Source organism: Bactrocera latifrons, unplaced genomic scaffold, assembly GCF_001853355.1.
Source record: "Bactrocera latifrons isolate USDA-ARS-PBARC rearing strain unplaced genomic scaffold, ASM185335v1 scaffold_27, whole genome shotgun sequence".
NCBI classification, from domain to species: domain Eukaryota; kingdom Metazoa; phylum Arthropoda; class Insecta; order Diptera; family Tephritidae; genus Bactrocera; species Bactrocera latifrons.
Window position 1 is genome coordinate 1,128,444 of NW_017536296.1, and position 16,141 is coordinate 1,144,584.

The 16,141-nt window shown below is 34.7% G+C and overlaps 7 protein-coding genes across 12 annotated transcripts in view; 2 read left to right on the forward strand and 5 right to left on the reverse strand.

Annotated features, from left to right (window-relative positions):
- Positions 1-1,495, forward strand: part of LOC108969957 — a 5,754-nt gene extending 4,259 nt beyond the window's left edge. For both annotated transcript variants that reach the window (XM_018935012.1, XM_018935013.1), the window contains one exon: positions 109-1,495. In XM_018935012.1, the coding sequence (XP_018790557.1) occupies positions 109-862 (754 nt within the window). In that variant the 3' untranslated portion in view covers positions 863-1,495. The remainder of the gene's footprint in view (positions 1-108) is intronic.
- Positions 1,496-2,085: 590 nt separating this feature from the next.
- Positions 2,086-6,395, reverse strand: LOC108969920 (phosphatidylinositol 3-kinase catalytic subunit type 3). Its single transcript, XM_018934937.1, has 7 exons — positions 6,322-6,395; positions 5,628-6,249; positions 5,470-5,565; positions 3,651-4,734; positions 3,251-3,524; positions 2,826-3,187; positions 2,086-2,763 (listed from the first exon to the last, which is right to left on the reverse strand). Exons 1-7 carry the CDS (start codon positions 6,393-6,395, stop codon positions 2,318-2,320), a joined length of 2,958 nt encoding a protein of 985 aa, XP_018790482.1. The 3' UTR covers positions 2,086-2,317.
- A 594-nt stretch (positions 6,396-6,989) lies between these two features.
- LOC108969958 (mediator of RNA polymerase II transcription subunit 30) lies at positions 6,990-8,194 on the forward strand. Its single transcript, XM_018935015.1, has one exon. The coding sequence runs from the start codon at positions 7,061-7,063 to the stop codon at positions 8,138-8,140; it is 1,080 nt and encodes a 359-aa protein (XP_018790560.1). The 5' UTR covers positions 6,990-7,060; the 3' UTR covers positions 8,141-8,194.
- LOC108969919 (coilin) lies at positions 8,188-10,523 on the reverse strand. Of its 5 annotated transcripts, none has more exons than XM_018934933.1 (5): positions 10,224-10,523; positions 9,688-10,172; positions 8,577-9,616; positions 8,412-8,517; positions 8,188-8,355 (listed from the first exon to the last, which is right to left on the reverse strand). In XM_018934933.1, the coding sequence occupies exons 1-5, from the start codon at positions 10,451-10,453 to the stop codon at positions 8,225-8,227; spliced, it is 1,992 nt and encodes a 663-aa protein (XP_018790478.1). In that variant the 5' UTR covers positions 10,454-10,523; the 3' UTR covers positions 8,188-8,224. The 5 variants fall into 5 exon arrangements, 4 of the variants coding, with proteins under 4 accessions (XP_018790478.1, XP_018790479.1, XP_018790477.1 ...); XM_018934934.1 differs by having other exon boundaries at positions 8,412-8,486; positions 8,693-9,616; positions 9,682-10,172; XM_018934932.1 differs by having other exon boundaries at positions 9,682-10,172.
- A 485-nt stretch (positions 10,524-11,008) lies between these two features.
- On the reverse strand, positions 11,009-13,350 carry LOC108969954 (suppressor of cytokine signaling 4). The gene is made up of 3 exons (XM_018935009.1): positions 13,103-13,350; positions 12,360-13,021; positions 11,009-12,273 (listed from the first exon to the last, which is right to left on the reverse strand). Exons 2-3 carry the CDS (start codon positions 13,004-13,006, stop codon positions 11,802-11,804), a joined length of 1,119 nt encoding a protein of 372 aa, XP_018790554.1. The 5' UTR covers positions 13,007-13,021; positions 13,103-13,350; the 3' UTR covers positions 11,009-11,801.
- Positions 13,351-13,880: 530 nt separating this feature from the next.
- On the reverse strand, positions 13,881-15,247 carry LOC108969955 (snRNA-activating protein complex subunit 3). Its single transcript, XM_018935010.1, has one exon. The coding sequence runs from the start codon at positions 15,224-15,226 to the stop codon at positions 13,994-13,996; it is 1,233 nt and encodes a 410-aa protein (XP_018790555.1). The 5' UTR covers positions 15,227-15,247; the 3' UTR covers positions 13,881-13,993.
- LOC108969956 lies at positions 15,179-16,036 on the reverse strand. The gene is made up of 3 exons (XM_018935011.1): positions 15,723-16,036; positions 15,342-15,665; positions 15,179-15,253 (listed from the first exon to the last, which is right to left on the reverse strand). The coding sequence occupies exons 1-3, from the start codon at positions 15,883-15,885 to the stop codon at positions 15,240-15,242; spliced, it is 501 nt and encodes a 166-aa protein (XP_018790556.1). The 5' UTR covers positions 15,886-16,036; the 3' UTR covers positions 15,179-15,239.
- Positions 16,037-16,141: the final 105 nt, after the last annotated feature.

Here is a 16,141-nt window from a genome sequence, read left to right on the forward strand (position 1 = left end):
TTTTAATTAAAATTTTTTTAATTAAAAAATTTACAACTCTTGTGTGTGCAAATGGATAGCATATATTTTGCAGAAAAATATTTTCAAATTCATATAAATTATTTGCAGTCTGGCCAAACGGTATGTGCACAATGTGATAGGCGGACGCAATGCAGACGATATTTACCTAAATGCGAAAGCGAAAATTGCACGCGAGAGAAGCGAAGCCAACATTCGTCTTAGCGGTTATATTGGACCAGAGGAGTATCGTCGTCGTAAAGACGCACAAAAACAACAACAGCAACATGACGAGCAAAATAGCTCATTTAGTCAAAGCATCACGATCACAGGCTCAATTTCGAACATATTTTTGTGCGACAAATCAATGGACTCCTTCTGCATGACGAGTGGTTACGAGACAATACCCGCCTCCAATACAACAACACAAACAACTTATAGCTCGCAGTCGCAATCACAAGTTTTCGATAGCAACTCAAAACCGTCATCACTTAAAAAACTGTCCGTACAACCGAATGCCTCGCTACAAAATAGTTCTTCCAAGAATAATATGTGTGGCTTAGCCTTGCGTGAAAATGTCAATTTCGAAATCGAACAACAACGTCGTTCTACACAAAAGAATTTCACTGGCAAAGATCAACGCAATGTCAGTCCATATGCCAATGCTAACAGTCATTACTACCACAATAGCCACAGCAACCAGCTGATAGCAAGCAATAATAATAGCATAACAAACACAGCAGTGTTGTGTTCAGCTTCCATGGGGAAATCGCAATTGCAAACGAAGAGCATGTTGTCCGCGGAAACCAGTGTGTTACATCCAGGCTCAACCAAAGTGAAGCGGCAGATAAGTTTCGATAATTAATAATACCTCTTTCACAGATGCTCTAGCATTCGCTACTTCACTCACCAACATCATTATCTGTAGAAAACCCTTAGTTAAATTGTGGTCTTTTGTGGAATATCTAACAAATGCCAACACTGATAGTGTGTTAGTGGTCATTTTCAAATAGATAAGACAGTCGTGAATTATTAAGTAGTTATAAGTAATAATTAGGAGAATTTGCAATGTTTCTAATATATGCCTGTAGAGACACAACAAAGAGCCCATGATGATTTCACGGAATACTTAAAATTTCGTTTTTAGCTTTCGATATAATGCCGTATTAGGAAAAGCAAACTGTACTCGTACATATGTATGTATGCAAGCATATATGTATATAAATACAATATTATTGATGTTTCGGTGTTTGTTTAATTTCATACAAAATGCGTATATACGTACATATGTGTGTAGGTCTTAATTACAGAAAGCGAACGTTTCAAATACATATACGTCAAAAATGCACCATTTCAAAAATGGTTTGGCGGCATAGTCTTGTTTTTAATACATACTTTCAAAATTATTTACTTAAGACTTTATATTGCTAGATATCTTCTAATGCGGCCCAGTACACGAAAAAACGAAAGTGAATAAAGACTTTTCAATTTAAATTAAGCTGTGTTTTACTGATAAATTTAAAAAATGTGAAAATAGCAGCGAGAATGGTAAGTGAGAAGAACTTAGAATTACAGCAACAGCGCGCCATTGTCGATCTTTTTAGACCCTGAATAGGTAAACGTTTTTGTATTGAAAACTTTTTTATTTGGCAAGATATCTTCACGAAATTTGGCATGGATTATTGTCCAAAGGAGCGGCACAATTTTACAAGAATTTGTACGGACTCGGACTAATATAGCATATAGCTGCCATACAAACTGAGCGATCAAAATTAAGTTTTTGTTTGGGAAGATATCTGGATTAAATTTGGCATAGACTAAACTCCAAGTAAGTACTAGTATATCCGAGCAAATTGTTTCGAACGGACAACTTTAGCTTATAGCTGCCATACAAAGTGCACAATCAAAATCAAGTTCTCGTGTAGGATATTATAGTTGCGGCGCAACCGAAGTTAACGTTTTTCTTTTTTTTTATTATAAAAATAGTAAACTATGTTTATATTGTTATAGTAGTCAGTAAATCTATTTTTTGTTTTGTTATTACATATTCATAAATGTATGTGATTAATGAAGTTGGGTGTTTATAAATTTGTCTAAATAAAACATTTTACTCGCTAAGATATACATAAGCATGTATAGGCATGCCATACACTAAAAATCATACATAAAATTCTTTGATAACATTTGCTTATGATACTTTCAACATGTCTGTTCTAGAACTTAATAAATTTACTCTTAAAAAACATGCATGCAAATGATGAGGTTGGCAAATAAAGAGCTTTTATATATATAACAATGAATTATTATTATTATTACGCATTTACTTTCGCCAATACTGAGCTAATTTATGAATGTGTTCGACTAGTGCTGGCATTACGGCTGTAATCGAGACATCGAGTAGCGCTTGTAAATGCTGCACCGCCTCCTCATCTGTTAGGCCTAACTGCAAATTTTCTTCGACCTTTTTCACAGCTTTATCCGGTTCGAGCGCTATATCGGGCACTGAGGCGTCCACCATCAGTGAAAATAGATTAAGCATAACATTGGCGTGTCGTCGCAAATGCAAATATGCCGTATAACATTGTTTACGAAATTCATGATGATGATCGGAGCTAACGCCGCCCATGGCCTCGACCATTTCTTTGCTTAGTTTCATAGGCGGTGGCATCGGTTTCGGATCACGTCCCAGTATATAGCCGAAATCGATGTGAAACAACTTGCCATTGGTTGTGAGCAGTAAGTTATCCAAGTGACGATCGCCAACACCTAAGCATAAAATAACATATTGTTGGAATATTTTATGTATACATATACACAAAATGCATTACCTAAAAGATATGTTATCACACAGTAGCCGGCACAGCTTTTTATATATGTATCCATAGTTTCTGCCGCAATGCCATAGGGTCCATTTTCACAGGGATTATGCTTGCGGAAAAAGTTATGTATGCTGCCTTCACGCGCCAAAACATCAGCTACAGTAAACGAATCAATATACTGTAAGAGACCATGCTTCGAGCTGGTGGCCAGCACCTTGTAGGGGGTTAGTTTTAGATCAAGATTTTCACGCCGCAACAATTTATCCATTAGGGTTATCATCTGAAGTATAAGTTGGTCTTGACGTAAGTCATCACCATGCTTAAAAATCGCTACATATTCGTGTTTACCGATAGTAGTGACGAAAGTAAGTCTACGTAAAGTGAAATGGTCGTAAATTATTGGATAAAACAATATTTATAGTGCGATTGCTTACTTGGCGGGCATTAATGCACTTTTGAAAAGTGAAGTTTTCGAGGGAACGATTTTCGTTATATAAATCTCTGGGTCCAAAGGAAAGGGGCGCGGATCGAAGCCGGTAAAATTGATTTTAAACGTATCCATTTCGGTTAAAAGCTTCTGGAACTTTTCCGTCTTTTTATTGCGGTTTCCCGGCTCCTTGGCCACCATCTTCACCAACTTAACCAACTCATCCACTAAAATCTGTTGTTTCTTCAAATTATGACGAATATTTCGCAAATGAAAGTTGCCTGTTGAATATGAATTATAAAATATTTTGTGGAAAAATAAATCCTCTTAATTTATTCTCTAAATTTACGGTTCTTATAAGAAGCCTCACTAAATTTGGAAACCAATGTGCATGCTATTTTACTTACCGGTTTCTAGGACCTTAAGGAAAATACGCAACACCATCACATACATATCATGTACTCGCTCATCCTGCTTACGTAAGGACTCATGGTCCTCCACCTCTATGGACAAATACCAGTAAAGGTAATTGGCGAGTGTAGGATTTTTGCAAGCACGTTGTATCAGGAATGTACAGAGATCTCCGGGATCATTTCTCAGTGGACCAATTGAGCTACTCTCACCAGATAGAGTATTAGTGGCAACAGAACTACCAGAAACTACAGAAGTAGTATTTATATAATTGTTATCGCCATCACCAGCACCACCACCACCGCCATTGCCAACCGCCGCAGCTATAGCTGACGAAGTTGTCGAAATGGAAATTGGTGGTGTGTCGGATGCTGCTGCTGCTTTTGTGCTTGTTGTCGTAATTGGCGCTACAGACGTTGATGTGCGCGCTGTCGATATGTCTGTTTGTACATTGCGCTGAAGAACAGACGCCACAATGCCGCGCTGTGAACCAACACTACTTGCCGCAATCACTGACGAGCCAGCACTAAGTGAATCGGAGCAAATCGAACTTGGGTCTAAGATGGTAGAGGTGCCATCTAATGAACGTACAACATCATGATCGGGAAAAAGTTGCTTATGTAAGTCGACGATGTCGTTGAAATTTTCATATTTCAAAGCTTGCACAAGTTGCAACAGATATAGCAGCAAATCTTCATCAGGCGCTTGACCCAAACGACTGATGGCATAACGTCGCACTTCGGGATGTGTAAAGACTGGACTAAGTAACTCTAAGGCATCCTCCACATCCATCGGTTCCCATTTGGCCATTAACGAGAGTGCTTGCATAACTTCGCGTTGTGTCCCCCAATTGATGCATTTGAGAAATTTCGTTAACGCTTTACGATGTGAACATAAATAAAATCGGAACTTCCATAAAAGATCCTGCTCTTCACTGCTGAGAACGCATGTTGGTGGATAACGGTACACAATGGTATGCAATTGATTGCGAATAACAGCGGTTGGCTTTACATCGCGATCGGAAATTCGAGAACGTTCAGAACGTGCCAGACGATGGTGTTTACGCTCGACTAGATTCTCCTTGAAAGTTAAGCAAAAAGTGTATTTAAATAAGCGTATTAATTTAGTTTGATTGCATTCAATTACCCAGCAAGCGCAAAACCATGCTTTAAATTTCAAATACCATTTAATAAATATTAATTTAGTTTGAAAATGCAGGAGAAATTTTGGAAGCCGCCAGCGTAGATAAGCAAAAAGTTTGAGAATACTACATGGCGGGTTAAATTTTAATTTAAATTTCAAAATTTTAATCTTTAAAAGTAACAGTTTCCCGGCTAATTGACAATTTCCTCCAATTCTCAATAATAAATACTTAATACTTAAATCAAGTGTAACTCGCGTAAGAAAGGCTGTTCGTTGCAATTCACATGAGAAAAGCGAAACCAAACTGTTTGGCGAGATATTACAACGATTGCGTGCGCTTATTCAAGTTAGCATAAATAATTTGTGAAATGAAGAAAATCGATTCCACTAGCCTTGTGAGGGGCAAAATAAATATTTAAGAAAAATGTGTGAGATTGTATTGACTGTGCGATTGTTTGTATGCATTAAAACCACAATTTTACATCAAAGCACCGCCGCAAATTAGCTACTGTTTTAGGCTAAAAGAGCTTTAGCGATTACACTTTAGAGCATAATAAGCATTTTAATGACATTGAAGAAATTATTTACGTTTTTCGAAGAGCGCAGTATAGGCTTAAGCTTAAGGGTTGTTTATAAAACATTACGTCAGATCAAAAGAAAGATGCAACATACCTGCAATATATCTGAATCCGGCACAGTTACCAATTTGGGTTTTGTCAGTATTTTATGGCTTTTATCTCCTTCTGGTTCGAAGTACACAATGGAATACTAGTAAGAAAATAGTGAAAGTGTGAATATATTAAGGATGAAGCATGTAACTACGGACTTACATTATAGTATTCTTGAAACACGGCTGTAGGGAACTCTATCATTAGATACATGTAATCTGACATGCGTTTTTCTCGCTCATTAATTACTTCTATCTCACGGAATGTCAATCGATCTAACCAATCGACCTTATGCATCTGCCCATTACGATGTTTCTTTGCCAGTTTACCTAAACGTTGCATTTGTGATTTTGACGACTCTTTCCCCTTGCCAGGCGTTTTCGTTGGATAACTGCCATCACCATCTACACCCAACCAAACTCGTAAATCGAACATACCTTGGCGGAATAAACCATTCTTGCCGAACAAAGAAATTGCTGTACCGCCTATTACTGTGGTTTTACCAGCACCTGCACAGTCGAGGATTGTTAGCACTAACATAGCTGTTCGTGGTAAGTCGGAAAATTGTAATGGCAGTGTCACCCATTCATTCCAGCTCCAACGCTTAGTGAAAGCTTTGTAAGAGGTGGTTACAGGCAGGCAGTATGGCCGATTTTTGTTGAAAACTTGTAAACGGATTTGAAAGGCCGGACATTCCTCCGAATAGAGGCCAGAAAAGCGTAAAATGGGATCCTCTAAGAGTTTTTCAAAATCTGGCTGACGCTTTTTACCTTCTAATGTACCACTGTAATACAATGAAATTGTTATTGTATCCGCCCTTCACAATTGAAAGTGTTGAAATGATATGCCTACTTACACTTTTATTTGCACTTGTTCGTGTAATGAAGAACTATAAATATAACGAAAATGGTCATCTGGTAGCTGATTCATAGTTGGAGGAAATTGTTAAATTATACAATTTTATTTATTTGCATCTGCGATGCAGTTAAAAATCGCAGCTACTTTTGTATTTTTTCACAATATCAATATCAGCTGTGTAATAATTTGAAAGTGATGCCACAGTTTGTTTGTGGAAATTAAGGTTAATATCCGCTGGCAAAGCTGATAGATTCCAATACATGTACATACTTCTGAACTTGTGTCACGACTTGAATTTAATTTCAAAATAAATTTACTATCATAAATTTTAAATTATTGCTAATAACTCATAATTATTACCTTAAGAATCTGATAAATTAGTATTAATTATATTTTAGTTCTTAAAGCTTGTTTACGTGCTTGGAAAGGGAAAGACTCTTAAAAACTAAAAATAAACTCCAAAACATTGAAATTATTAGTTCACAAACTAAAGCATTCGGTTAGCTTCGATAATTCAGTGACTTAACCGATTGTTAGCTGCAGGGTGGTATATGTGGCCATGGCGTTTATGAATCGAATTAAATAAAAACAAAAATGTTATCGATTAAAAATATTCTAAAATGAAAATCGACATTTTTCACATTATATTGTCATCCATGACAGTTAATTAAATATTTTTGTTTACAGAGCGAACTCTGCGATACTTCTATTTTTCAGGTACTGTATCAATCTTAAAAATGTCAGGACAATATCCAAGTGGTTACAATAGCCCACTTGGGGGTCACCGTGGTCAGTTTAACCCTCAGCAGCAACAACAATCTCCTCAAATGATAAATACAATGAACCAAATGAGCGCCGGTGGAATGGGGCAAAATGCAATGGTTGGTGGTGGAGCTGGAGCACAAATAGGTGTTGGTAGCGGCGGTATGATGCCAATGGGAGGATATCATCCTCAACAACAACAACAACAGTTGCAAAGTGGTATGAGCATGAGTGGACCGGGAAATCTTATGAATACGCCAATGCAAATGCAGCAGCAGCAACAACAACAGCAACAAATGCAACAGCATGTGCAAATGGTTCAAGGTGGTGGTGGAGGTAGTGGTCCGGTAGGCGTCGGTATGATGGGTGTCGGAAGCGGTGTTCAGGGAATCGGTGTTGGCGCTGCAGGAAATATAATGCAACATCCTCAACAACAGCACATGCCTACAAATATATCAATGAATGTGCAACAGCAGCAACAGCAACAACAACAAGGACAGATGGCACATGGCAATACAGCAGGAATGATGCATACACAACAACCTGCGTCACAAACGACGTCTACAACAGGGAGTAATATGTTGGCAATATCACAACCAAATCCACATAAAGAAATAAATATTGTGTCCCTATCTCGCTTGGGTCAAGAAACTGTCCAAGACATTACTTCACGTTTTCAAGAGATATTTACTGCGCTTAAAGTAATTCAGCCAACAGGAAATCGAGATAACAGCACAGAAAAAAAGGTGCAGGAATATTTTCGAACTATACGGCTATTATTTAAGCGCGTACGTATAATATACGAAAAGTGTAATGATGGTTATCCACATGGCATGGATTATACAAACGTCGAGAGCTTGATAACTTACAAAGAGGAACAACCCGACCACCGTAACGAACCTTCACAATGTGATGAATACCGAAAAGCGTTGCAAGAGAACCAGGAACTTATTGAGACAGTTAGATTAAAAAATCGACAATTACGGGAAGTAATTGATCGCACTCGTATAATTATTTGGGAAATCAATACTATGTTAGCAATGAGACGTTCTTAGTATTAATGATTATTTATAATACATTTATTAAAGGAAAAATCAAAACATTTAAATTTATTACAACATAATATATTTTTTTTAAATCTAACTGCTTAGTTTCAATACCTTAGGATCTATCATTTCCGTAAACTTAATATTCATAAATCGTATTTCAAAAGTATCATCTAAACTATACTTATACTTTTGAGGAAGGACATCGTTTTCTAGACTAGCATCTGAAAGTATATACTTGAAGTAGTAAATGGGAACTTAGTAAACATTAGTTACTTACTTATCACAGCGAGCTTTAAAGCTTTAGTGCGTCTATTAATGTGTTCGCATCTACAGGCTATGAATTGTGATTCATCTATTTTAGCACCAGAAACATGACGATTAAACTGTAGGAAAATTATAATTTCTTATGTATATATATATGATATTAATCTAAGAAATTTACCTTAAATATGATAACATCACCCAATTCAGGAATACCGGTCAGTGGCACACAAAAGGGAAGCATTTCATCGATACTCATTGTGCTTATACTTTTATTTAAAGTTTCAGACAACTTACCACGACTTGTTGCCAGCGATTTTTGTTGGTCATCAGCATCACTCAAATCAATTACGACTTCATCATCGTCATCCAAGTCAATGACAGAGCTTTCGYCCATTAGCTGTGAATATTCGGACATTTCCAATATATTGGTAGATTTGGAGTTTGTCATATTTGTTTGTTTTATTTTGTCAATGGAGGACATTGTATCTTCTTGTACCTCCTTACTTAAATTATTTTCATTCTTGTAAAGCTCATCGTGTGATTGCCTTGTAACATTCTTGTCTTTGCCATTTGAGTCATCGTCCGTAATAGTATCCTTCTCATCATTGATTCTACCCTCACAATTGGAATTTTCTTTTAAAATGTTATTTTGTATATCTTTTTCTGTATTGTTATTTTGTATTTCTTTTTCTGTACCAGAGTCTCTAACCAACTTGCAATCGATGTGGTCCAAACCATTTGTGATAATGCTGGCATTAGTTTGGGGTTCAAAATTATCAGCTGTTTCTGTAATATTCGTGATTTCATCAATTGTTTCATTTTCCTTGCTTTCTGTTGTATTAAAAGTAGTTGACAAAACATTTTCTTTCAACTGATTTTCTGCATCATTCATAAGCGGCGCTTTAAAAAGTATATCGGCATTGGCTGGCTGTAGAAGTATATTTTCTTGTATATCTATGATTGATTTAAGAGGTTTATTATTTTTGTTGATATATTTTAAGGGAAAGACCACTGGTTTCTCAAATTCTGCATCACTTCGTTTACATTTAAATGATACTTTGGTTGTATTTGCTTTCCCATCAGTAGTTGACTTATTAATACTTTTTTTTTGTTGATTCTTGCTTTTACATTCCATGATAGTCGAGTCTTCAAAGTATATATGCGATGATTTAGAATTGTTAAGGAATGTAGACGAAGGTACTTCCGGCCGCAACGTCACTGTAAAAACAAAACAAATTATTACTTTAAACTAAAGTAATTAAATTCAGCTATATTTTTTATACATGTACACTCAGTTTTTTCTTCCTCGAAATCCATGGACAGAACGGAGCTTTGTTTATGAGCCCTTTTACGTTTACGTTTACTAGTGGAATTCTCCTTTGTTTCATTCGTTGTTACACTTTGTTTTTCCACCAAAATCGGTAAGGATTTTGCACCATCGCATATGGAGTTTTGTTCGACGCTTTTGTTGAGTTGGACTTTCAATATGCTTAATTGTTCATTAGTACTTGTGATTTCTTGTGATTCATTGGAAACTTGTCTTATTATATCTACTGGTGACTGATTTACAATTTTTGGTATATGTTTCGATTTTTTCGTATGGTTGGGAGTAGAGCTTCCTTGAATATCCATACCCAATGTATAGTACTTCCTCTTTTTAACTAAATTCTTTTCAATCGATTCTTCTACATTATTAAGAATTGCTTGAGTTTCACGTTTCAATTGCTTTGAGCGTCGGCGAGATTCCTCCAGTGCTCGTTTTGGTATAAAAGCTCTGTAAATTTAAATTTATATTAATGCAAACTAGAGAAGAAAATTTCCATACTTAAGAGATTCCGTAAATTCTACAACTTCTATAGATTCTTGTGGAGGTATAAATAGATTATCTATAGTCAAAAACCGGACCGGCCGCACATCAAATATTTCTTCCACTCGACGTTGTAAATACTCCACGTTTTTCCATTGTGGATCCACAAGAATTATAACATATTTTCTTTCGTCCTCGAAAAATGTTGAAAGATCAATTTTAACTGGAAACTTTTTCATTTTTAACATTCATAAACAAATAACAAACGACAATATCGACATATGATCACAAAATACGCGGCCGTCTTCGCCTTTTCGTTTTCAATGCATTCATTCACAATAGAGCTATTATGAAAATTGGTTGCTAATCACTTTCGAATCGTTTTTACTTAAACCGGAATCGATTATAATCTGAAAAGTTTTTATTAGTCACAAAAACGTAGATTAATTAATTTTTGTGTTAATATAAAAGGGTTACTTCCAGTTCACTCAACAAATACATTATTAGATATGATTTATAATTGGCGCACTCCGGCTGATTGAAACGCTCGCTTTATCTGTTTTTCACGAATATATAAACTACATATGCATTGAGATTTAAATATTTAATAATTTTAAAGAAATTAGATGCCACATAAATTAATTAATTCTGTATTTTTTAATATAAGATTGCTGTTGTGAATGATTTTAGGGCCAAAAATTAGCCCGGAATCATGTTTCAGCCACTGATATCAATAAATTTAGCTCTGTGAATTTTTATTTCTTTCAAATACTCAAATTTGTTTATAAAAATTAAAATCGATCTTATTTTTGAACACAGGTCGTATATATTCTTAGGCATAGGTTTATGGTTAATCTAGAATTGAATTTGTTATTTAATAGATAAATACAATTTGTGCGTGTCGTTTGCAATATATTGCGTTTGGTTCCCTCCAAAGTCAGTAGGTTTTTATGCAATTTGTGATTAGGGGTTCAACTTACAACTAATTGTTATTATCCGACTTAAGATAATAAATAATAGCAATATGAGATAAAGCTTAATGACAGCGCTTTGTATTTAAGCTACATATATGCGCATATCTTAAAATAAAGTGATGAATTTTGTGACCATATAACTTTACAGTTTCACTGTTTAAATGCATATTCAATATATATTTTTTCATTATACATTACTATTTTTTTTATCTTTCAACAGTAACAAAAGTATATCTTTGGACTTGGATTTTAATTTAGTAAACTCATAAATTAGTTCATGATTACTTTACATTTCAAATTGAGCTATACTAAATGGGAATCGATTGGAATATATATACATTGGCACATTATTTGTGTGCATGTTTCTATAAATCTAATAGCGAACATATTTGATTTGTTGAATTTATCTAACATACAATTAATTTTTGTTGTGTATGTATATCCTTACTTTGGCTTTTACATATCTTTAATATTACTAATACGTCTGAATTAAATGATTAGTTAACAGTTCTTAAAATAACGTAAATATATAATAAAACTGCTAAATTAGGGTAGTAAAATTAGCATGTTCAACAAAGATTGCTAGCCTATATTTTCTTCTTATAAAATAATGAGTTTTTGATTAACTGTGAAATACTAATTCTCGTCTAACACCTAAATAATCATGAAGTTTTGGTGGAATCGGCAGCTTTGCGATTTCTTCTACTGCAGCATGTTGTTGTATAACGCGTCGACACAAGTCCTGTAATTGTGGCATTTGGAAATATCGACTTAGTGGATACTTCAGTATGACCGGACAAGGTGGTTGCAACTCATTTGGAACTTTTACGAAGCATACAAAATTGTCATTGGTACAACGATCAAGTATATCCTTTATCATATCTACTATGGACTCATATTGTAATTCTTCAAAGTGCCAATAGTCATCATGGTATTCTAAACGATAATGAAACGTCACGTTCACCATACGAAAGCTAAGCGTAAATTGACAGCCACGTGTTTCCGAGTCGCGTACCAGAAATGAACCGGTGGGTTTGTCACTCAGTTGTTTTTGTGCGTCTAATCGCGATATTTCGCCCCAGTACCAAACTTGACTGGCGTAACAAAATTAAAAAATATTTCAGATTATAATTTTGAAAAAATAAAAATAATACATTGAATAGTCATCTTTTCATCTTACCTTAACATTTGTGAACTTGCAGTATACATTACTCGGTTTGGCCTTTCTTCATTTTCTAACCATTTTTTCGCTAGAAATCGTTTATAACTAATAGTAAATGGTATAATTTCTTCCTCTTCAACTACTATGTTTTGTACACATTGCCGTGGTTCATGTATAGGTGAGTGAGTTGAGAATTCATCGGCAGCATTTATTGTACCCGAAGCACAGGCTACTCCAAAGTCAGAATTATCAGTTTCGTCATTTCGATTTCGCAAAGAAGAAAATCTTAAGCCCATTCTCTTACGTAGCCTTTGAAAGACATTCTTTCCATCTTTGCGCTTCCGCCCAGAAGCATTAGCATCATTAGTGATATTTGCATCCTTGACTACTGTAGTGTTTCGTGTACATGTCACTTGCACAGGCTCATTGTTGTTATTTTGTATCTGTGGTGCTTGTCTAGATGTTGATGGTATGTCAGCCAACGACACCTGGGATTGAGATTTTTTTCGCCTTGTTAGCGATTGGAACCAGTTGCGCTTCTCCTTCAGTGTCGATGTGGGAGTTGTAGCATTGGATGCGTTAGGACTAGTATCAAGAACATTTTCACCGCTTACATTTGGCGGCTGTTCACAATTAGCATTGTTTATGCAAATGCGCTCGTTCATTATGACTGTAAATTCCTGGTGATATTTTATACACAATCAATATAAAATAATCCAACATTTAAAACAACAATATAATATGTATTATAAAGGACTCACCTATTTCACACACATTATCATGTTGTCTATATCCTTTTTGATATACGGATTATTTGTACGAGTATGACATCATGTCATCTTTTCCTCAAACAATTCAGTCATTGAAAATGAGTAATGTCTTAAGACTCTTTTATTAAACTGTTTTTTTTTACAACTAATACAAAAAGAAAAGGTGTAAAATGAAACAGATAAGAAATTGCAAAGAATTAATTCTTGAGAAATTACTGTTTTTGTTTGACTTTCTCTCTTCTGCAACTGTCAATGGTAGTTACTCGAGCAAGTCAGCTCTGGCTATAAATAGACAGTGTTGCATTTCGACCTTACAGTAGGAAACAAATTAAATATTTGTACATTGAAACTATACCGTTAAAGGATACTATACGTAACATAGGTCATACTATATTTAAAATTAAAAACTTGCTTCAATTGTAGATTCTCTGATTTATTTTATCTTTTAATAAATAGTACGATAGCAAACGTACAAGTAAGATTCGAGTCCACGTATCCTAATCGGACTTGGATTTTTATCCGGCCTAAAACTGTCAATTTGGCAGCACACCTCAAAATTTTTTGGGGAAATTGTCATTGACACGACACCACAGCAAACGTACCATATGTACATACGTATCTACACGAATTCCATCCAAACAACATAAACTTAAGCCTATACTAATTATCAATAAAAAAAAAATATATTTTTTTAATTTATAATACTCGTAAAAAATTAGTACTTTTTCTAATATATTCATTTATAAGTATAATGCGAATTCATTATTATACATACTTATTTAATTAACATATGTAATACTACGTGTTAAAGTAAAAGTAAAGTATCTTTTTGGACATTCTTAAACGTTAATAATTAGTTTATTTAATCCAATATGAATTTATTTAAACTGTTTTGTTTATTGATGTTTGCATATTAGTCATTTCATCATTTTCATCTGTGCTATATTCATCTTCAACTCTGGATTTTTTGATATATTTCATTACTTCTTCCTCCTGATTATCCTCATTCACTTTGAAAGCTTGAAAATTACCTATTTTCTTCCCATCTATATAATGGTAATCAAAAAAGCACTTGTTACATATATATGCTGGATCGTGTAGTTGACGATCACTTTTTGTTACAATGAAGGTATAACGTCGTGTACCACACATGTTACAAACACGATTATTAAAAGATCCAAATGAACAGAGTCGAGGATACATATGACGTTGCAAGCACTGCGACTTAGGTGTCACGATTTCAATTTGGGAGATGACAAAAACATGTTCACAGTTGCCGTGATGTTGATATAATTGTGGAAAACCTATGCTGACGGTTAAGTCCAAGAAACGCGTGGTTTCCATTTGTGCCAATTCAAAATGTAAATCCTTTAGACCAACAGCTTTCTTAGCCCATGTTCTTATAACTTCAGAATAATCTGGGTTATCCGAATTTCGTCGGTCATTGTAAAAAGTGTTATTTATAAAAAAATAAGCTGGATCTGTAGTTTTTACTGGTAATTCGGCTGTTGGGTTATCGCTAACATCAAAAAAACGCTTCTTTTTACAGACACATGAAATTTTGTCACGCAAATCGCTAAGATAATTTGATCCCAGACACTCGAATTCCTCCGCAAATACTGGTTTTTCTAAACTTTGACCTGTGTGTACAACACGTGCGGGTCGGTAAATGCGTATCTTTAAAATTATATCATTGTAAAAGTCACTTAATTCATATTTTTCATTTTTTTGTTGACAAGGAGGCGTCACCATGGCATATGTTTCCCGTGAACGCTTAAAAGGATTGCGGTTTTGATTGGTATTGTTTTTCCCTTTAACAAGTTCTTTGTATGTTTTTAAATTCGTGTCATCCACAATTGTTGGGATACATGCAGGATTTGTAACACCTGGCTCATATTTAATAATATTAACGTCGTTTTCTTGTTCTAATTTTTCTAATGAACATTGTGCAACAACGTGGCTAAAACGTTTTTGATTTTCCGATAAATTCATAACATTCTGTATATCGCACACAGTTTTTGGTATTATCATTGATTCGAGCAAGGTCTTCCACTCGTTTAAAAATTTTCGAAGTACCAGCGGTGGGCGCATTTCCTGACCTAGTATTTCTTCCATTGTGAATTCAATTTTAAAGAAGTTTCACTGGAAAGAAAATGGAAATGATATTGGAAGTTAAACACTTTAATTTATTTTTATATATAATTTGTAAAATGTACATAAATGCATTAACTGTTTTCATCACTCGATTGAAATTGTTTAATAGCATCTTCATATGAAATATTAATCCGAAGTTTATCATCCTCAGTCTGTATATTAAGTTGGTCTTTTTCATTGTCTTCACTTTTTTGTGGTGATATTATAGTATTAGATAGATTATTCATGGTTTCATCGCATTTCGGTTCAACGTATATACGTTCAAAATTTATAACTTTATTGGTTTTCGCAAAATATTTATATTTCTGCCGACAGCTCGTTTCGAATAGAGGATCTGACGGCGCGGCGTCCGTATCCTTTTCAAAGAAAACGCACGTGCCCATTGGGTAATCATAGGACCCTATTAATATTCGTGTTTAAAACTTATGTATATGTTGAAGTGTATATGTTTAAATACCTTTAAATATGTTTCCATTCACTTCAGCGACCGGGTCCTTTTCAAGTCCAATGATTTTCACTGCTATATTTTCATCCAAATCAAGGGGGCCAAGTTGATTTTTGAAATCAGCGAAAATTAAAAATTCATCTTCTTCGTAGTCAGATTCTTCGTCAATATTCATCGTATATACAAAGTATTTAATATAATTATTATTTTACTACTTTTGTCACAATCCTTATTAAACAAATATTCGACTACAGCTGACTTTCTGTAAATGGAGGTTCATTTTATATAGCCTGCTGTGGTTCGGCACCTTCATTCATTCATTCGATGTTGCCATACGTATTGAAATATACAATATGTGAAAAAGTATAATTGGTATATTTATTTTACCATATTTGTTTGTTGCCTCGTAATAATCACCAATAATTCATAAG